Below are 22,883 nucleotides of genomic sequence, written 5' to 3'. Positions count from 1 at the left end.
TGAAATTGTCATCGTAGGTGCATGTCCACTGTGAGAGACATAATCTAAAAAAAAAAATCCAGAAATCACAATATATGATTTTTTAACTATTTATTTGTATGATACAGCTGCAAATAAGTATTTGAACACCTGTCTATCAGCTAGAATTCTGACCCTCAAAGACCTGTTAGTCTGCCTTTAAAATGTCCACCTCCACTCCATTTATTATCCTAAATTAGATGCACCTGTTTGAGGTCGTTAGCTGCATAAAGACACCTGTCCACCCCATACAATCAGTAAGAATCCAACTACTAACATGGCCAAGACCAAAGAGCTGTCCAAAGACACTAGAGACAAAATTGTACACCTCCACAAGGCTGGAAAGGGCTACGGGGAAATTGCCAAGCAGCTTGGTGAAAAAAGGTCCACTGTTGGAGCAATCATTAGAAAATGGAAGAAGCTAAACATGACTGTCAATCTCCCTCGGACTGGGGCTCCATGCAAGATCTCACCTCGTGGGGTCTCAATGATCCTAAGAAAGGTGAGAAATCAGCCCAGAACTACACGGGAGGAGCTGGTCAATGACCTGAAAAGAGCTGGGACCACCGTTTCCAAGGTTACTGTTGGTAATACACTAAGACGTCATGGTTTGAAATCTACATGGCACGGAAGGTTCCCCTACTTAAACCAGCACATGTCAAGGCCCGTCTTAAGTTTGCCAATGACCATTTGGATGATCCAGAGGAGTCATGGGAGAAAGTCATGTGGTCAGATGAGACCAAAATAGAACTTTTTGGTCATAATTCCACTAAACGTGTTTGGAGGAAGAAGAATGATGAGTACCATCCCAAGAACACCATCCCTACTGTGAAGCATGGGGGTGGTAGCATCATGCTTTGGGGGTGTTTTTCTGCACATGGGACAGGGCAACTGCACTGTATTAAGGAGAGGATGACCGGGGCCATGTATTGCGAGATTTTGGGGAACAACCTCCTTCCCTCAGTTAGAGCATTGAAGATGGGTCGAGGCTGGGTCTTCCAACATGACAATGACCCGAAGCACACAGCCAGGATAACCAAGGAGTGGCTCTGTAAGAAGCATATCAAGGTTCTGGCGTGGCCTAGCCAGTCTCCAGACCTAAACCCAATAGAGAATCTTTGGAGGGAGCTCAAACTCCGTGTTTCTCAGCGACAACCCAGAAACCTGACTGATCTAGAGAAGATCTGTGTGGAGGAGTGGGCCAAAATCCCTCCTGCAGTGTGTGCAAACCTGGTGAAAAACTACAGGAAACATTTGACCTCTGTAATTGCAAACAAAGGCTACTGTACCAAATACTAACATTGATTTTCTCAGGTGTTCAAATACTTATTTGCAGCTGTATAATACAAATAAATAGTTAAAAAATCATACATTGTGATTTCTGGATTTTTGTTTTTAGATTAAGTCTCTCACAGTGGACATGCACCTACGATGACAATTTCAGACCTCTCCATGATTTCTAAGTGGGAGAACTTGCAAAATAGCAGGGTGTTCAAATACTTATTTTCCTCACTGTAGATAGATAGATAGATAGACGCATATTACATATTTATGTTTAAACATTTGAAAACATTTAAAACGTTTTTTTTTTTTTTTACTATTGTTTTCAACATTGATAATAATAAGAAATGTTTCTTGAGAAATGTTTTCATTATGTTACAATGATTTATGAAGGATTATGTGACACTGAAGACTGGAGTAATGATGCTAAAAATTAAGCTTTGTCATCACAGGAATACATTACATTTTAAAATGTAAACTGCTATTTTAAATTGTAATAATATTTCAAAATATTAAAGTTTTCACAGTTTTTTTGATCAAATAAATGCAGCATTGGTGAGCATAAGTGACTTCTTACTTTTGAACGGTACTGTATATGCATTATCCATTATAGAACCCCATATTTTATTTTCTTAAAGGAGCTGAAGTGTGAAAAATTGTCATTAAATCTCAATTAATAATAATAATAATAATAATAATAATATTTTATTAGTATAGCACTTGATAATTTTTTACAAATATTTGATTTAAATATTGAATCAATTTATAGCGCTAATAAAAATACAGTTGGAAAAAAAAAGGCAAAAGTACTCACCTGCTGATGCTTGGTAATGGCGTGTTATTGGTTTCATGGCTCGGCCAAGCAACGGGGATAGTTGGAACATCATTAGCATTAAGCCAAGCTGACGTACCCTCTGTGGCGTATAGCTAAAGACAGGACAGCAGAAGCAGAAGCAGATTTGTTCTTTATCCATGTGAGATGTAATTCAGCAACAAAAAAAAGACTACTAAAGTGTGTCAACAGCTGTTTTATTGGTTCACGATAGTAAAAACAACTGTATATTGAACCCAACAAAGGATGTGGATGAGAATGACTCACCTTGAAGCCCTCCTCATGAAGCTGATGAGCAGTGGAAAGGAAGTTAGGCCTGAATGAATGCTAGAGACAAAAACATAAACAAAAAATAAAGAAAGAAATAAAGAAAGAAAGCAGGAAGAAAAAGATAGTCGGGCAGAAAAAAAGATCAGAGCCAAAAGGTCAGGTAGTCTGTGTGGATGGACACAGAGCAGGAGACTATTTCTAGAAGAAAAGTCTTCCTCTAAGCACTTCCAGATCAATAGCACAGCTCTGTGTTCACGGAGTCTTAACCACAGGCTGGTAATCAGGCTTTAAAAAGCATGTCAGATCTGCAGTCCCCAGGTACGGCCATCAGGCAGGTAGCGTCTACAGAATCTGGAGGTTTGTTTTCGAATGGGAATTTCATGCTCTCATTCATACCCGAGACTCCATTAGAACACAACGCTGTCTGAGCATCGTCAATGACCCTGACAAGATATTTGATTTCCACGCTGAGAGTGGGCATGAATCGTAAACATCTGAGAGAGCACGGGAGGAAATGAAAGAAGGCATGCCGATGATGATATTACATCAAAACATAAAACAAAACCTCTGAATTCCAGTGTCATAGTCTAGGCTTATAATGATGTGTGAACATCACACAGTTACACCCAAGGAAAATGAACCACAAACATTTCCCCTATAGAAAACCATTTGAGGAAACAGATTGTAACTATTAAGTGCTTCGTGTTTTAAGCATTTAGGAATTTCTTTATAAAGCCTGTTTAATACATCTTGTGCCTGCAGAACGAGGTTGTGTCACACTAGCCGAATGGAAAGACATTTCACTCTGATTCTCTGTCACATGAAACTCGCTGAAATAAAAATAGGAGTACTGCAAGAACATAAAACACTGTAACAGGGTGATTCAGGATGTATTTCATGTGAATATATGTGATTTTGTATTCGCCCCTTCGGGACTGCTAAATGTTCATGTGCAGCTTCAGAGAGATTTACATGCAATCTTTTCCAATTTTCAATTTCTTATTTTAGTAGTCATTTATGGATGATCAATGTTTGCGATTTGTGGCTTCACATTTGATAAGATATTTTGAAAAATAACTGCTTGGTTACCAATATTCTTCAAAATATCTTCTTTTGTGTTCAGCAGAAGAAATAAATTCATACAGGTTTTCAACAACTTGAGGGTGAGAAAATTATGACAGAATTTTCATTTTTGGATGAACTATCCCTTTAGAGATGGTCAAAGGTCTTCCTCTATAGGAAATGAAGGCTTGTGGGTTTAATCAATCAGACTACATTGTTATTATATTATATTATGCATATTAAGTCATATTGACCATTTTTATGATACTATTATGGTGGGTTTTTTTTGTCATTTCTGTAGCTTGACAAATCTAGTCCCTACTCACTTCCATTGTATAGAAGAGCAGCCAGAAAAAATTTTGTTCCATAGAAGAAAGGAAATCTTATATAAATCTTATATTTTGTAAAAGTAAAAAACTAACAGAATTTATATTTTTCCATGCTAACTTTGAAGCTTATTAATGCTTATTAATCTAAATATTTTCAGGAATTGTTTTCCAACTTGAAAACCTCATATTATGGTGTTTATCATTTTATGAGGAAATAACAACCTGCTCTGATCAAAACGAGCCAGAAATGTACTACTGTGTAAATCAGAGAGGATGTAAAGCAGGCAGTCTTTTGAGATTTATCCTTTAAGGAAAGAAAAAAAAATTCTCCTTTACTTGTATCCCAATGAGAATCCCCTTCTGGGGAAGCTTGAATCCTGTAGAGAGCATGGCCTTCAGGAAGGCAGAATAGATGTTTGGTCCAAAGCAAGCCACCTGCAGAGAGCAAAAGAGATTGCTGAAAAACAAGAGCAAGAAAGAAATACCTTGATCCTTAAGATTATGAGCAAATCTGCAAATATTCATTGCAGCATACAGAAACTCCTGGATAAATTATTCATTCATCTCCATTAGTACAATATTCAAAGCCAAGGTGAGATAAATCAAACATATTAATGTTGCTGAATAAAGGTAGACTGGTGTGATATTACAATTATGAAGAAGAAAAAACGGACAGAATGGGGCCATCATAAAATCTGGGATGGAGATATTATACTTCCTGTTCTAAAGCTGAAAATCAGTGCTGCACGATAAAAACCTCCTCCTGCTTCATTGTCCTCCAGGCTGGTTTCTATGGTCTTCCCGTTGCCAGGGAGAGCAGGTAGAGCGGCCCGAGTGGAAACATTAAAATAATCTTTGCTGAATTTTAAGGCAGGACAGAAAAACTAGATGTAGGTGTCCACGAGCACCTCAGAACTAATAGGGCTCAAGATGGACAATATGTAAATGTTTATCCCTGATGGTGGGGCTGTTTCGCAGATAACTGTGATGAAAACATGAGCTGGAGCCTCTTCAGATTTTATGACAGATGTAACAGTAATCAATGTGTCTAAAGCAGATCCATACCTCTCCAGTGGAGGCCATCTCACAACGCAGGACAGGGTCAGCTTCTCTCAACCGAGGCCAGGAAAACATGGGAGCCTAGCAAAGAGTATAACAATATTCAACTTCAAGTGGTTTTTCAATGTTTTTTTTTAATGACTAATGCATATACTGTACAGTACCGTTTAAAAGTTTCAAAATGTTTTTGAAAGATGTCTTTAAATGCTCACCAAGGTTGCATCTATTCAATCAAAAATACAGTAAAAACTGTAATATAGTGAATTATTACAATTTTAAACAAATATTTTCCATTTTAATATATTTTAAAATGTAATTTATTTCTGTGATGGCAAAGCTAATTTTTCAGCATCATTACTCCAGTCTTCAGTGTCACATGATCCTTCAGAAATCATTTTAATATGCTGATTTGCTGCTCAATAATTCTGTAAACTGATATATTTTAGGATTCTATGTTAATAGAAAGTTAAATAGAAAATGATAACTGTCTTTACTGTTACTTTTGATCTATTCAATGCATTATACATACACATATATATACAGAGAGAGAGAGAGAGAGAGAGAGAGAGAGAGAGTGAGTGTTATATATGCAAATTAAATGTACAAAAATCCTTTTCCTTATTCTTATCCCTAAATCCTTATTTTACACAATTTTTACTCAAAATTCACACAAAACATTGAAAACTGTAGGCAATAAAATTGTCTGATTTAATAATATATTTCTCTATCACTTTTAAGCATTATTTTGATCACATATAGACCTGCAAGAGAAACAGTAGCAATTTAGGAGATGTACAATAGGCATCCATTTATTAAAAAAAGCCATCTGATACAAATGCTGTTTACTTCCTGACACGTATCTGTGAAGCATTATTGCTCCGTGTTTAGCATGAAATCTGGGAACAAGAAAGTGAGAAAATGTATACATGCCTAATGAAAGTCTAATGTGTCCATTTGTAATATAGGGTTAATGGTTTCAAGAGCATTTGACTTAAGGTGATTCTTGCCAATAAAATGAGATTATAAGAGAACTTCTCGAATGAGAGCGTATGGGAAAACAGGAAACCTGCTTCACCACTGCCACCCACAGGCCAAAACACAAGCAGACAAAATGCAAAAACATTTGAGGAAGAGACAAACTTAAAGGACATATGAAACGACTTAAAAACGGTCAGGTTGTGATACCTCAATTTAAGCAGGACACATGTAATGTGAAAAAGGATGCTGGGTAAGTTTTAATTTTGGGTGCTACTGACAGTCAGCTTATCCACCTTATTTTGCAATGCGGATGTAGGCTATTTTCTGTGAATGTGCGAGACTTCCGATTCATTGACTGCTATAGGCAAATAACTCGAAGAATAACAAGTGCAGACAGTAAAAGTGTTTATTTATAAATACAGAAAACACAATAAATGTTTGCAGTTTGCAATATTAATTGTACAGTTTTGTACTGCTAATTGGAAGTGGATGAGACCAGAAGCCTCGCACATTCATGTTACAAATGGCTGCATCTGCTTTTCAGTTAAAAATAAGCTGGATAGAACATGATGAGACTGCTAAAGTCTGAATGTTGTGGACTAGACCAACAGGGGAGCAGGTTTGACTTCTATTCAAGCAATTTTCGAGTGACGGGGCGATCTGATTGCCCTGTGAGAAATGACATCCTTATCTCTCCAATTAAAGGCAGACAGCTCCCATTACCTGCACAGGGGACACGGGACACAGATTAACACGCAACCTCTGCCTCCACTGCAGCGCGCCACCAGGGGGAACTCATCCTTGAAGCCATCTAATCAGCCCTGGATAAGCCAGCCTCACTTACGTATGTAAATGCGAGAGGAAGCCGCACCAGCGGGAATAAACAAGCAGCTTTGATACATTCTGTTATTGATGCATTGTTGGCTGTTAATGTGGCAGGAATCCCAGTGGGCACCACCGCCAGGCTGAACTGTGGAGGTGAAGGACACTACCAGCTCTACTATTACTACTACTACTTCTACTACTACTAACCGGGCACCGTTCCAGAGACAGTTCATCATCATAGCAGATACATTATTTATCACTGAACCCCCTGAGGATTCACACTACCCTGCGAGGAGAATCTCAGAACATCTTCGGTGAAGTAGCAAAGAGTGGTCTTTCCCATTACCAATTTATAGAGCATCCTTTAAAGGCCGGTGGTTGGTATGGAAACCAGGCCTTCCTGGTCCCAATGGGTCACTGCATACATTACAAGAGGAAAATTGCAAATATTATACACTCACAATCGTATCACATAATGCAGAGAGAAAGCGGAAGAAAAGTCAGTGAGCAAATTTGTATTGAACCTTTTGAGAGATACAGTATCAGAATCATCTTAGTGGACGCATTTCTCAAAAAAAACCCATGGTTCCCTGGTAAATGTGAGCAGCAGAGATTCTCAAACAAGAATAATGAGCACTTTTATGAAACACAAAGATGGAGCATGTCCATGCACTTTGAAAATCTCATTCAGTACATGCCAACCTTCCTCCAACAGCCATTTGTGAAGCTGAGGAAAGCAGTTAAGACTTCACATTGGGGACTTGTTAGGCAGGAAGTGCACTATTTCTGAGACGCTACCCAGGAAACAAGAAACATGACAATGTACCAATGTGGACTTGGTCATATTAATTCACATTATTAGTGTCATCCCATACCCGACTACTCCCACCGGAATGAACTAATACAATTAATTTAAGATCCTATTACATTTATCATACATTTTTACTTTTTCTTAGGTGCCACAAATCAAGAAAGAAAGAGCCAATATTAATATGTATTAACTACTGTTCAAAAGTTTGGGGTTGGTACGATTTTTAAATGTTTTTTAAGGAAGTCTCTTACGCTCACCAAGCCTGCAAGTCAAAAACAGTAAAACAGCAATATTGTAAAATATTAGTACAATTTAAAATAACTATTTCTATTTAAATTTTCTACTTTTATATATTTTTTAAAATGTAATTAATTCCTGTAATGGAAATTCAACATTTCAACAATTTAAACATTTCTTTATATTAATGTTGAAAATATTTGTGCTGCTTAATTATTATATATATATATATATATTGTGTGTGTGCTCTTGTAGCTGTCTAGGAGAAACAACTGAGGTATAAGTGATATCTTCTTCAAGGCATTTCTTTCCTATGGGAAACTTAAGAAAAAGATCATGAGTGATGCATTTTAAAAAGAGAGAGAATGAATCTTTAATCTCGCAAGAGAATGTAAATCCCCTATACATCTCTCCCTAACGGAAACATCCAGTTAGCTGTTTGAAATTCCTCTCAGCACTAAATGAGGTATTTAAAACTTTGAGACTGGCAGGAGACAGGGATTATTCCCTTATGATTGGCTCCTCTTTGGGGTTATTGCACTAAAACTCCTTGATCATTTCACAGGAAATGACTTTAGGAGAATAGAAACATCATTCAGGCGGACTCCTGAACCTGTGATAAAAACCAGCACTAACACTAGTAATTTAATTGTATAATCAATCACTTTTAAAGCCCACCCTTAACTGGCTTGCTCAGTAAGTAGTAACTTGTTATATGAGAAGACAAATAAACTTCTAAACAGCAGTACAAATGATCTATGGCAGTACTTTGCAAACAGGTAGAATGTGCCTTCCCAAGGTGGTACGTAATATGCTGGAAATATACATTACTGTTCAAACATTTAGGGTAAAAACATTTTTTAAAGATTTTTTATTTAGCAAGGATGCATTTATAATGTTTTTTATTTAAAAAGCTATTATTTTGACCTTCCTATTCATCAAAGAATCCTGAACAAAAATCACAGTTTCCACAAAAATTTTAAACAGCACAACTGATTTCAACATTGATGATATTAATAAGAAATGTTTCTTGATCACCAAATCAGCAAATTATAATGAAGGGACTGAAGGATAATGTGACTGACTGGAGTGATGCCTGCTGAAAAGTCAGCTCTGCCATCACAGTAATAATTTACATTTGAAAAAATATATTAAAATAGAAAACAGTTATTTTTAATTGTAATAATATTTCACAATATTGTCTGTGTATATAATATTAATAAGTATATCATATTTTATAAATATTAATATACATATAAAATACTTTTTTTTTTATTTGTTTGTTAAACTTTCATAAAACTTAAAAAAACATGACAGACTACATCTGAACCTGCTTCTCAAATTCTCCCACATGAGCAATAACTGCTAGATCACAGCTTACTTCTCTTACACACCTTAATGCCAACATAGTCGACTGGAATGATTGGGTTTTCTAGAGAGGGCAGATGAGACTCGTCCACTGGCTCCCCCACCATGACCCTGGTGGCCACATCAATGAAGTCCACACCAATAGTTTTAGAGACGAAAGGGAAGGATCGAGAGGCACGCAGGTTACACTCTATCACCTGAGACAGAAACACATGGTCCTGAGTAACCAGCAGCCATATTTAACAAATTACAAATATAAAGCTGAATGCAAACTCAAAAGCTTAGCATGATTCATTTCCTCCTGACCTAATGATTCAATAAAAAATATAATTTACAGAGTAAATAAAGAAGAAAAAAATGACAAATAGTTCATTCTGTATCAAAAATGTTTCTAAATGTTGTTGGTCCACTGGCCCTGAAAAATTAATGTTCAGATTCATATATTTTGAAGTCATCGTCACATTTTTCATGAAGAACTGTGAACCAATAACTTACCATAACATCATTGCCTTTCACCAAAAATTGAGTGTTAAATGGCCCTGAAATCTCAAACGTCTTAGCAATTTTCTGTGTAGCAGTCTTCACCTAAAATAAGAAATATATTTATATATATATATTATAAATATATAAATAAAAACAAGTAATACCTCACTTAAAGTCTTTGCTTATGCACAGGCGGAAAACATCAGTCACAGTCTGAGTTATGAATGTCCTGTCAAAAATTCACCAATTAAATGTACAACTTGAAACCTTTTAGGAAGCACAAAAAGTTTAAAATCAACTCTGATAAAGCGAGGCAGCTGAAAAGAGAAGACTTTGACTGCTGGCCCTCTGAGAGACAGTTTGTAACTTTGCTGGGAATATACACGCTTTGTCAGATGTGTTTTAAGTTGTGGATTTCACAAACGCACAAACTATTTTTGACTGTCAGCTTTGATTCAGCTTGAAGGAGAATGAAAAGTCACATCTGTGTCTCATGAAAAACGCAATCAAGACCACACCATTCTGGAGGGAAAGAAACTTTAGATTAAGAATGACACCAGCATATGTTTAGATAGCAAGACGGCAAGCTATATGTAGACAGGTTTGATTTTTCCTGCTCGGACACCACACATTGATTGTCATAATAACAATGCAAACTTTAGCAATGGAGGTTTCAGCATTATGTTTTTCATGAGGACAGTATCCAAATCGCCACAGAGAAAAATGGGAAAGTGTGGCAGATTCAATGTTTTAAAGTACACTATGACTACACTATGAAGATGGTTTGGATCAGGCTTGTGAAAAATGTTTTGAAATGTGTTGGAAAGGCAAAAAAAAAAGTGTCTGAACAAGGTGCAAACCAGCTTAACCAGAAAGGACACAGAAAGCTTTGTTGAATGTAAATGAGGCTGGGACCTTCTCCAGAGCTCCCTGGCTGATGGTCTGGGTGGGCAGTATGAGTGTGGCGTCTCCTGAGTGCACTCCTGCGTCCTCCACATGCTCTGTGATAGCATGAGCCAGCACCTGTAATGACAACCACACTTAAAACAGCTGATTAACTATCATTTATTTGCATCTAGTTTTGCTTTTTTGAAAATCATGGATCATCTTGTGGCTCATACTTTATTTCTTTTCCCAATCATCAACTGATTGCAAACTTGGAAAAACAAGATGAGACATGCAAACGGCCTGTACATTGAACACCCAGGCCCGGTTTCACAGACAAGGCTTAGGTTAAGCCAGGATTAGACCTTAGTTAAATTAGGGCATTTGAGCAGCTTTTATAAACGTGCCTTAGAAAATAACATTACTGGTGTGCATCTTGAGACAAAATAATGGCAGTGACTAGTCAGTGCAAGTTGCTTTCCTAGTCTATTTCGCACTCAATCGCATGCATGAAGTTTGCCACAAAGAACCGGCAAAAGTAATGATTATGAATGTGTCAAATATAGCAAGGAGACATTTTAATTGTTTATTAATAAACTAGTGTTTTCTGTGTCAGTGTCGGACTCGGCTGCAAAGATGAAGTTGACGATGCTGACTCGCTATCTTCACAGTATTGTGAACGCACCTATAGAGAGAAATGCACATTTCATTCAGATAATATAAGCAGAGAGTAGCTATTCCTTTTTCGTTTTTAAAAGTTAAACTTTAAAAAGTTTGATTATTTTGTTTAAAAGTAGACATTTCAAGCTTTCCATAGATATATTTCTCATGTATGTGAGACAAGTAGCCTATACGCTGAGTTTTGGTTCATTTATGAGACAAGCTTCAGTTCACGAGCAATGCAAGTGATCGCGCCCACGCCTCCACGTCCTGATTATAGTGGCTGCTATATTTGCTTCTTTATTAAATCCAGGCAATTGGTTGATGAAACATTGATTAAAGGGTTGAGACAATTTATACAAAACGAAGTTCACTTCAAGTGGTCAAAATCATGTCTGACCCACTCCATATGTCATTGTCTCCCGATATTGAGCATCTTATCCCTATCTTGCTGTTCACTTTTCATATAATCAACATAGATGAAATAAAAAATAACATTATATTATTTAAACATAAATATGAAACTAAATACGTTTTCTTTAATGGATACAACACGTATAATATTATTATTAAAATATACTAAAGTACTTTGTAAAGTAGTAACTTGAGTAGATTTTCAGCAAACTACTTATTTACTCTTACTCGAGTCATATCATTTACCTGTACTTCTACTTGTACTCAAGAAAATAATTTCTTTAGTAGCAATTAGGGTTGTGCCGATAGACGATAGTATCGTGTATCGACGATAGTCAGAGATATCGCTGCTGGCAGATGCCTTTGACGATATCAATACGATAATTAGCTCGTTTTCCCATTAATGTATTAAATTATTATTATTATTATTATGAAGCTAGTATTGTTATTAAATTAATTAGGAACTACAATTAATTTGCCTTGCCTAAATTCATAACGACATCACCACATAACCACACTTGCGACATCACCGACGCGCGTATGAGATCCATTCACAAATTGTCAAGAGTGCTTGTTTTAACAGACGCATCATTCTTATACAGAGCCAAGATGAAGACGGCATCGTTGTTCGTCAGTATTTTGTTTCCATAGCAAATTAACAAAACATTTAATGACACTAATAACACTAAAAACAATACAATTACAAAATATTAATGATAATAATAATATCACTAAAATTATATAGGCCTAATAACAGTCTTTAGTTCACGAACGCAGCACAACTCTGCCATCTGTGAAAATCAAAAGCAACTTCAAACACTTGTTTAACAAGTAATATTCTTCTAATTGTTTTACTGTCTATAATGTAAGTCCACAAGAGAAATATTAAGCCAGTAAATTAAGTTGCTATACCGTTATATCCACCGTCGTCTCAGAGAGAACGCGCCGTTAATGCAGTGAAAGCTCAGTCCGTTTCTGCTTTCACTTTCAGGGAATGAGCACGTTTACATGCACGTTATTAACTTGATTATGCTGAATAAACTGACAATGCATGTCATGTAAACACATTAACCCGTTTTCCTTTATCGGAGTCAAGTCATAAGTTTAAGTATAAACCGATCGACTTTTAGATTTTTGCCTTTGATTTCTCCCGGCATTTAAAACACATTAACCCGCGTTCTTTGGGCTTATTGAAGTGCGATATGTGAAGTGCATACAGACAGAGAGAGCACTGGTAGTAGGAGGACATGTATCACAAACTCCGACTCTTTCTTGACCTAAGAAATTATTAATACGTGTTCCCATCTCGTGCAGAAGTACAGTCAAAATGCTGCATCTGTAACGGCATGAGAGGATAATGTGTGTCCGTAAATTTCCCGCTGACATGTGAAATACTCTTGAGTCAGATACAAGAATGATTATAGGATCTTTTTTACCTCACTATACCGGGAAATAACCTGATTTAGCCTATTAATAAACACTCCACCTTTGCTAGCAAACTAGAAAACAATTCTCATATATAAAACGAACTAATAAAACAAGCAAATTAACGAGTAAATAAGCAAGTTAATAATCAAATAAGTAAGCCCCGCCACCCTCACGATAATATCGTGTATCGCCGATCTCACAGGCTGACGATAGGACGATATGAAAATGGAGCATATCGCCCAACACTAGCAGCAATACTTTTACTCAAGTAATTTTTTTCAGTACTCTTTCCATCACTGTCTTTAGAACTCCAAACATGTGGGTACTATTTTTAGTGCCTTTTTACAATTCCTACCAAATCAAGTTATGATGCATGTAGTTTGAACTGTATTATAATGGCCATTAATGTCTTTAAAATTATATGCTTTATGTACTGGTATAACCAAAGATATAGGTTATGAAATATAAAAAAATTAATTATGCACTAGCATAGCATAGAGATACCCGATTAACCTACTATCTTAACTTATACACTTCATTTGCACTTACCCTATATTCACATGCTTTTATTTTGTACAGAAAATTGATCCTGTTACAAACTACAACATCTCAGAATAGCTATACAACAAAATATTGTAATAACTTTTGATCAGGCATTAAAACAGCTACTAAACCTAAACGAGTCCTAAACCAGAATCAGAATCAGAAAGAGCTTTATGGCTCGTTTCCACTGAGCAGTACAGTACGGTACGGTACAGTACGGTACGGTTCGGGTCTGTTAACCATGATCTGGCTAGCGTTTCCACTGCCAACAGTACCCTTACTTGATAGGCGTGGTGTTTCGATCGACGTAATTTTCGCGCGAAGAAGAACATAGTAAACTACAATGGATGACATACAGCAGATCTTGTTCTTGCTCCTCGACATGTTTGTCACAAGAAGACAAGCGCCGACATTAGGCTTTTCTCAATATTAAGTACGCAAAGTTTGTACTTGCCATGTGCGACTCACTCCTACATGCACATGGTACAGCGCGTTCTTAAAAGCGTCACTCAGCTCGCTCTGCTACTCCGGTTATCTCTGTTACTCTGTATGTACAAATTTAAGCAACAATAAAACGAAATATGTTATAAAACACTACTCTGCCTCTTTTCGTTTTCATTTAAATAAATTAAACATTATAGGGACACAAATGTGGTTCATGCGCAACGCATATTGATTATTCACTGCACGTTATACGTTATTCTATTTATAACAAAACGATTTAAAACACAACCCTAACGTTACCTCTTTTCGTTTAAATAATAAAAAAAATTACACATTACAGGCAATATATGCATTTGTACAAATGTTGCAATAAACATCAGTGATAATCTTGTAATAAGAAAATGACAAGAAACCATATTTCTTTTTGTAAAATTTCAGTTTTATCAATAATAGCCAATATAAAAGTTTAAGTAAAAGGTACAAGAAGCTATACAATAAGAAATAAAGCAAACAATTCAGTCAAATGTCCAAATGCTGCGCTAGTCTAACATTACAACAGTAAAGTTAAATACAAATAGCCTATAATATGAAACTAAACTTAGCCCTCAGTCAAAACGATTGACAGGGAACGAATTATATATTCACGAGACCAAAGATCGCCCGTTAGGTCTGCACAAGACGAATTATATCTCATGTTTAACCACTACCGTCGGAGTCATCGGCGAACGTCAGAAGAACTAACTTAGCCGAGGAAAGGCTCATCCAGCCGGGAAACATGAGCGCCGAGCGCCCGCTGATCGCATGGATCTCACAACCGGGGAAAAACAAATCATCTTTATAAATAAACCACAGATTAGAGCTTTAAACAACTACATTCTCGCCTGAAAAACTCTTAAAATTATATTTCGTGACACAGTAACAGTATATTATATTAAACTGTATATAAAAAAATGGCGCTTCTTATGTTGTCATTCCCCTCGTAGCACGCGCAAGTGACGATTCTCTGTCAACCAATCAACGTCCTGCAGTGAGTCTAGCTCCACCTTTTAGTACCGTACCACTGTGCTAGGTACCCCAACGGAAGGGTACCCAAAAAGTGGTACGGTACGGTTCGGCTTTTTGGTACCATTCTCAACTTTTGGCAGTGGAAACGCAAATAAAAGGGTACCGACCCGTACCGTACCGTACCGTACCGCTCGGTGGAAACGCGCCATTATTGCCAAGTGTGCCTGCACCCACAAAGAATTTTTCTTGGTACTGAAGCTTCCAGTGCACATATACAAATACAAATACAACAAGAAACATAGTAATACAAATTCTAAGAATAAAATATATAAAAAATAAAAAACGAGACCCAATTTGTCATGACAGTGGGACTAAAATTGATCATTGATCACAAATATCAATAGGCGTTAAGACGTTTTACAAATCACATAATGGGCCCTATTTTAATGATCTGAAACGCAAGTATCAAGCGCAAAACGCAAGTAACTTTGTGGGCAGGTCTTGAGTGCTGATGCTATTATACCGGCGGGATAAATGACTCTTGCGCCCGACGCAAATCTAAAATGGGTTGGTCTGAAGTAGCTTCATTACTCATAGGTGTGGTTTGGGCGTAACGTGAAATAAACCAATCAGGGCGACATCTCACATTCCCTTTAAGAGCAGGCACGCTTGTTCTATAGCGAATTCCTATTATAACGGCGGATTTGCCAGGCGCGCGCCAGGAGCGGTTCACAGCCGAGGAGACCGACGTTCTCGTCAGGGCCGTAAAACACAGAGAAGTGACGTTGGGGATGGAGAAACACACCCAAATTAACTTCAGTTAAACAGGCGTATGATAATTTGGGTAAATGTGTAAGATAGATGTATGCTTTTATAATAAACTATCTATCTATCTATCTATCGTAATAATGTATGATTTGCAAAAATGAAAACTGCTGCTTCTGTGTAGATGAGAGAATCAAAGTGTATGCGCGTTGTGCACACGCTACATTAATTATGGCCAAACATGCGCCCTTAAAATAGCATATAATAACATGCGCAACGTGCCACTGACTTTAAACTAGGTTTTTTCGGTTAGTGGTGGAATTGTTTTCTAAACCTGCAAAATAGCATAAGGGAACGTTTGCGCCGGAACATGCCTCCTCTTTGCGCTGAACTGCCCCCGGGAGCGCAAGTGTATTTCTTAGTTAACCGACGTGCGTCTGTGGAGGGAAAAGTCTGCTGTGCGCGGGTGCAAAATAGGAATGATACATGCGTCGGTGTACAAAGTCAATTGCGCTGGGTGCAAGATAGGGCCCAATAAGTTTGTGTGTGTGTGCGATTTAGATTTGATAACTGAGCACACAAAGGCCTGGGATAGCTTCAGTTTGAGTGTGAGCAGCAGATTCTCTGTTCAGCCAATCAGAAGACTTAAACGCAATTACTGTGTCACAACACATTTTGACGTCAATTTAAACCAAAACAGGCTACAATTAAGATTATACTCACTTTAAATGCAAAATACACATCATGTGACAATCCTAATTTTAGGATTCACCACAAAAATTGAGGTAATAAATAAAGCCTTGATAGAGTAAGAAGATACAATAATTTTACAAGTTACAAGCTCCATAGAGAAGCTGCCATAGCCATATTTAATTTTATTTTTAGTTGTCTTGTTTTTGTTATGTGTGGGATAAAAAACTGTTCTAAAAAACATTCTAAAAAGTTTTCCACAACCTCTGAACAATCAAACCACTGCAACGTAGATCTTTTGATTCGGAGAGACATTTTCAATCAAAACCAAGTGTTCCACATTCTGCTTTCAATTTTTAGACAGATTTCTATTTAATGCCTGATCATTTTATTTTACACATTTTACCCATTTTCTGTTGGAGAATTAAAACACCAGGATGATTCTAGAATCGCTCACCTTGCCCATTCTGGCTACTGCATCCACCTCCACTTCTCTGGCACCACAAACGAATTTGGTGATGACCACAGGATGATCCTTTTTCAGAGAAAATGCAGTAAATAACAACATTGCTGAAAATGGCTTTTAAGAATACAATACAAGGACATCAAAAAAACTCTGTATTGAAAAGCTCATTCAAAAAGTCGTTCAAGGCTAAAGCTGTACATTGACAAGTACAGAGTGTTTGTGCTTCCCAGAGTTGCTAACCGTCTCTTACAGACACATCAACCTGAGTCTCATGTAGCACAGGGTCATTTTGATACTTACGTGAATATAAGCATCCAACTTAACCCTTCAACCAAGCACATGTCTGAAAGACCTGTCTATATTTCAATCTTGTTATTTCCATTAGTTATATGAGTGGCTTTCCAAGACAACCTGTTGGACACTTTGAGAATAATAATTTGTGTGGGGGTGTGAAACAAGCTATTAGGCTGGTAGATTTTCATTGAATGTGGCTGATGTACAGACGTGTATTGATTTCAGACTTTCATCTTTAAGTTGATCTATGTGGTGTTACGTTCATATAAAGTAAGTAATAGGGTGAACCTTTGCCGTGTATGTAGCAAAACCTGCCAAATTGTGCAGACATAATTTTTTGGCCAGGCGGTCAAACAAAGAAATTATTGAACAAACTAAATTTCTTTTTGCATAGTAAAATAAAACCTGTAGCTGTAATTTGCCTTTTTTCCAAATAATTGTGTCAGATAAATACCTTAACCAAGTTTACACACACATACACACACGAGAGCGAGAGCGAGAATATATACTCATATACTAAGCAAATATTTACCTGATGTAAGGCACACTAAGGATAATTGAGTGCTTAAGAAAATGATTCATTCCTTCTCAATCCAGCCACATTATTTTACCAGAGTGATAAAAGGGTTCACAACTCTATAAATCTATATTTCATAGATCTGCTCCGTTATAGGACCGTGAAGTTAAAGACCTCATGAAATCATTTTTGGAATTATGTGGCTTTTAGTCACGTCTGTTAGCTTAGATGACATCTATGTGCCAGTGAAAAAGAAAGCAAACAAAGAAAAGTTAACTAAACCTGTGTTCACACTAGCAGAGATAAAGCGACACAACCCCATTCATTTCAATGGAGAGTTGGCGATTTCCAGCGTCACGAGCGACAGGGACTGTTGGCGACCGGATGGGCATGTCCAGCAATGTGACATCTCAACTTTATGCAACTTTATGCAAATGAAGAGCGAATTTCGGGAGCGACAACCAATAGGAGTGAAGTCAGTGGAGCGCACTAGCTCATTTTAGCAGTTCGCAACTGTCCTATAATTTATGATAATTAATGACTCCGAGCCTGAATGGTTTTGTGAGCCCAGATAAACCGGCATTTGCCCTTTTGCTGCAGATAAATAGCCGCGATGCCAAAGAGCACTCTGTTTCTCGTTCATCTTTAATATTAGGCATTTTATGTACCGATTCCATTTATATTTAGATTTTTCCTTCCAAAATGTTTGCTTGTAGCAGCAAGAAAACTGATTTGTCTACAACATAGAGTAACATCCGTGAATGTCATTCACAAAATGCCACAGCCACTGGCGACATGCAGCAACAAAGTCGCTGGTAGTGTGAATGCAGTTTAATTTCTCTTTTAGCTAATATACACATTTGTACAACTTGACAGCCTTTCTCTTTTGGCAAAATGGATTACAACATTGCTAGAATTAGAAGAGGCAATGCTAAAATTCATTCATCCATTGATGTGGCATTTAAATTTAAGATATGAGGTGATGTGCTATGCCTCACAATTCAGACAAAGTTAATTGTTGTTGATTTTTGGCAGAGGTCCATTAGGACATTGATTTTATGTAAATATTGCAAAGAATTGACTTAAATAGTTCTCTTCATCCTGTAGCTACAAGTCTCGATAATTTACTAGCTCATGACAATATAAAACTGATCATTTTCATATTTTGTTAGTGATGGTAATAAAAAAAAGATATGGTGAAAAAAAAAAATCCTATATAGCAATCCTTGCTAATGCACTCAGGAATGAATGGCTCAATGATGGTGACAGCGAAGGTAAAGCGGTTTTGCTGGATTCAGGAAAACTATTGCACTCTTAAGTGAAAAACTGTAAGGGGCAGCAGGAACAGGAGATGAAAATCAGTACTGGCCCTGAGGTACAGGGAAACTGGAGCTGATGGAAATGTGCTTGGTCTGCCTTTAAAAGAATAAAAAAAACTCTTTAAGGCACCTTTTTCTAAAGTGTGTTTTACATATGATGAAATATAATTTCAAGAGCATCATTCATTTGTGATAATGGGTTAAAAAAAGGATGCATATTACATAATTCATGACTGAGCCATTGCATGATTCATGTGGCAAAATCAACACGCTTCACATGAAGTTATTTGTGCTGTGACAGGGCCAAATGGTTAAATGTGTAGACCTCACCTGTGACACCTGTGTGGCTTCCTCCAGGAAACGTTTCATCTCATCTGCACCGTACACAACATTCATAGCTGAGCCACTGAAAAGAGAGAAAGATTTTTATCATTCATCACTGTGACACTTAAATGAGTTCATCAGGAAATAATATGAGACAAAAATATAATTATATGGTTATAGAGTCAAACCTAACAGGAAGATACTGTATGTAGAGTTGTGTAAAAGAAGAAAGAAAGAGAGAAAAAGCCAACTAGAGAAATATATTTGGGTCAGCTGCTCCTCGAAGCAATCAGCACTGAATGCGTTTCATATTGAAAGAAATAAAAGACAGTTTTCTGTGATTTTAATGGTATCAGCCCTGCAGCTAACATTTGTGGTGTCACCAGACATCTAACAGTGACAGCAATCCATACCTGAACAGATGATCATCCAAATATCTTGTCTGTCTGTCTGTCTAACTATCTATATATTCAAGATGGATGCATTAAATTGATCAAAAGTGAGTGAAAAAACTATTTCAAATAAATGCTGTTCTTTTGAAATCTCTATTCAAAGTATTATGAAAAAAGTATTAGTTTCCACAAAAATATTTACCAGCACAACTGTTTTCAACATTGATTATAAATGTTTGAGCAGCAAATCAGCATATTAGAATGATTTTGAAGAAATCTGAAGAACCATGTGACACTGAAGACTGAAGTAATGGCTGCTGAAAATTCAGCTTCGCTTATTTTAAAATATATTAAAATAAAAAACAGTTATAACAATTTGGAGATGGCAAGATGGCACATTGTAATTTTTTAACACTCAGCACTTCTCATTACATACCTTATAGAAGGTTTGAAATCAGAACATACTAATCAACATCAATAGTCTGATAAGGCGATAGGTGCCTTTTGCAGTCTAAGGTGATATCAAACGATTTCATAGATTTAGCCATTTATGGCAAGTAAATTATCCTAAATAACTTGCTATTGGCAAGAATGGCAAAAAGTTAATTGTAAACTCCGGGTTGCATCACACAAAAATATTACAACAGGTGACCACTGCTTACTGTCACACTATTTAACTGAAAGTCAGCAATATGTTTCACTAACATCTCAAAATACAGTCACAGAGAGACAAGAGGGAAACATACTGAGACAGCCGTAAGCGTCTCTCTTCAGTATGAACCGTTCTACGGTCCAGATGAACGGGCAGTGTTTCTGTCAGGTTCTGTGTCGGAGCTGCAGTCCCAGAGAGTCTGAGCCTGAGGCATGGGTTTAGGCAATATAATGATGCCAAACCACAGTTGGCACCTCAGAAACACAGAGCAGGACTAAAAAAACAGCTCTCAACCAAGCAGCTAAGCAGTGACGGATTCACATGGAGCAATAAATATTCAAACAAATTTAAATAAGTAAAAAATCTTGTTTTTGGTAGTTGGATTTCCTGAAAACTAAAAGCAAATCACTGTTACTGCAAGAGACTCTACTGTATGTGGCTGTTGCTTGCATACAACAATATAAAGATTTTACAGTGATGAATGAGCTTCAGTTTCATGTTGTGAATCTGGTTACAAGAAAACCAGACTGAAATATGTGCTCTACACCTTCCACTGATAACTATTAGCTTCACACTTGGCACAGTGTGAGTCTCTGTGACTGATGTGGTTCCCTGAAAAAACTCTAAACTGGTTTCAAAACAGTCAATGTCATTTGAGGCAACATCTAATGAGAACAAATAGAAACTCCACTGATGAAAGTGCTTTTATGATTGAGACATGTTCTGGGTATAACATAACCTGCTATTTCTTTGTGCCTTCTTACTGCACAGCGGACTCGATTTGAAAGGAAAGTAATTTTTCCATCGAGGCACTCAAAATAGATGCCTGCTGTCTGATTATTGCAAATTAGCTGTTCGAGTCCGGTCAATCTGAATTCTTACAATGCGGGTGAATGCATTTTATCCAGTATTTTTCAGGCAGTAATTGAGAAAAGACTGGAGTGAAATTTCTCTGCTCTTGACAAATCAACAGGTCACATGTATGCTGTGATTTATTTTTAATTTTTTATTTTTTTTGGGTGAAGCAAGAATTTCAGAATATTCTCTCAGGTCTTTTCCATACAATGACAATTTATAGTGGCTAAAAGGGACCATCTGAGAGCTTCATGAGAGGGACATATGTATTATTATTAGTAGTAGTATTATTAATTAAAGACATATCATCACTGAAATTGAAAACTGGATCAGCAAATCGCTGATTCTTTTCACATAAACCAGTTGAACTGGGTCGCAAATCAGAGTGATTGATTCATTCGCCAATCTGACTGCAGTAGTTTGAAAAAACAGATCACTGGAGGGAAAGATTATTAGTGAAATGTGACTAAAATTTTGTTCTTTTTGCCATACAGATATTTATCATACAGAAGAGTGAAATTCATACAGGTTTGAAACGACATGAGGGTGAGTAAATAATGACAAGACTTTGGGTGAACAACTCTCAAAAGAAAAAAATCTTTACTCAAAATGCTCTGCCAAAGAGATATACAAAAGCACCACATGGGATATCCATTCCAAAACTGATCGCCCGTACTGTGCTTATGTCTTGAATTCATCGTTCCCCTTGTACTCACCTAAGAACATAGGATGGTCGCAGGAGGCAAGGGTAGCCCACATTACTGGCAAAAGAAACAGCCTCTTCCTGAAAAATAGAGAAAGTTAGATATCCCTTTGCAATCAGCTGCACGGAATCAAATGGTCTGTGTTTCAGATGAGGTCAGGGTTCTTCTGCCCTTTTCTCCATTTGAGTCCCAGGCTGTGGGCAAAGGGCCAGACAATTACCGCTGACCACATCTATTCACCTTACTTTTAATGCTTTGTGAACTGGCTACTTCACATTGAAAAACTTTAAGATAAAACAACCCTCTACCTGAATAAACCATTATTAGCAAGTTATCTTTTGCAGATCGCATTGGATGAGATTCTGCCTAACTAGAGCTACAAATGCACACAGCAAAGCTTTATATCACAGTTCCTCAAATCCGGTCCGGAAGGACCAAGCTAGCCAAGGTCTTTAGAGTTACTAGAAAATTGCAGGTAGTTCATCATGGTTTGACCTAAACTCAGTGGAGGACAGTGGCCCTCCAGGGCTGGATTTGAGGAACCCTGCTTTATATTGTACAAATGGATACTTGGATGTTAATCTTCAATAAACCAGAGGAGAGCATCTAAGTTTCCAACTAAGATCTACAGTAGAAGGGTAGATCAAGTAAAAAAATCACTTTAATTTCCGTCTGTACATCACATAAAGCTATAGAGTGCTGCAGAGATGACATATTTCTGTTTGCATCACCCTGGTTCCTTTGATAAAAGTCAACGGGATTTTTCCATTGGGTTTTGAATTATTGCAGAAAATAAACTCTGTGACCGACAAAAGTTTAATATTACATGTTTAGTTCATTTAGATAATCTCCATGAATGAACAAAACTTGTATCATTTTAAAGCCTAAATGCAATCAACAGAAGTAAAAAGCTAAATGTAGACTATAAACGAACTACACTGCGAAAGAAGATTTTAATGTCACCACCAAGCTT

General features: G+C 37.0%; 1 protein-coding gene across 1 annotated transcript in view; it reads right to left on the bottom strand.

The window, feature by feature from the left end:
- The window catches only part of cps1 (carbamoyl-phosphate synthase 1, mitochondrial), a 49,026-nt gene that overhangs the window by 2,269 nt on the left and 23,874 nt on the right, over positions 1-22,883 (bottom strand). Inside the window, 10 exon segments of the mRNA XM_084121343.1 lie at positions 2,114-2,226; positions 2,399-2,458; positions 4,129-4,227; positions 4,858-4,932; positions 9,097-9,267; positions 9,566-9,655; positions 10,469-10,576; positions 16,845-16,922; positions 19,314-19,389; positions 21,923-21,990. Coding sequence (XP_083977469.1) covers positions 2,114-2,226; positions 2,399-2,458; positions 4,129-4,227; positions 4,858-4,932; positions 9,097-9,267; positions 9,566-9,655; positions 10,469-10,576; positions 16,845-16,922; positions 19,314-19,389; positions 21,923-21,990 — 938 coding nt within the window.

The sequence above is a fragment of the Abramis brama genome (genome assembly GCF_963993115.1).
Source record: "Abramis brama genome assembly, chromosome: 8".
Lineage (NCBI taxonomy): Eukaryota > Metazoa > Chordata > Actinopteri > Cypriniformes > Leuciscidae > Abramis > Abramis brama.
This window is presented reverse-complemented; position numbering and strand designations above follow the sequence as displayed.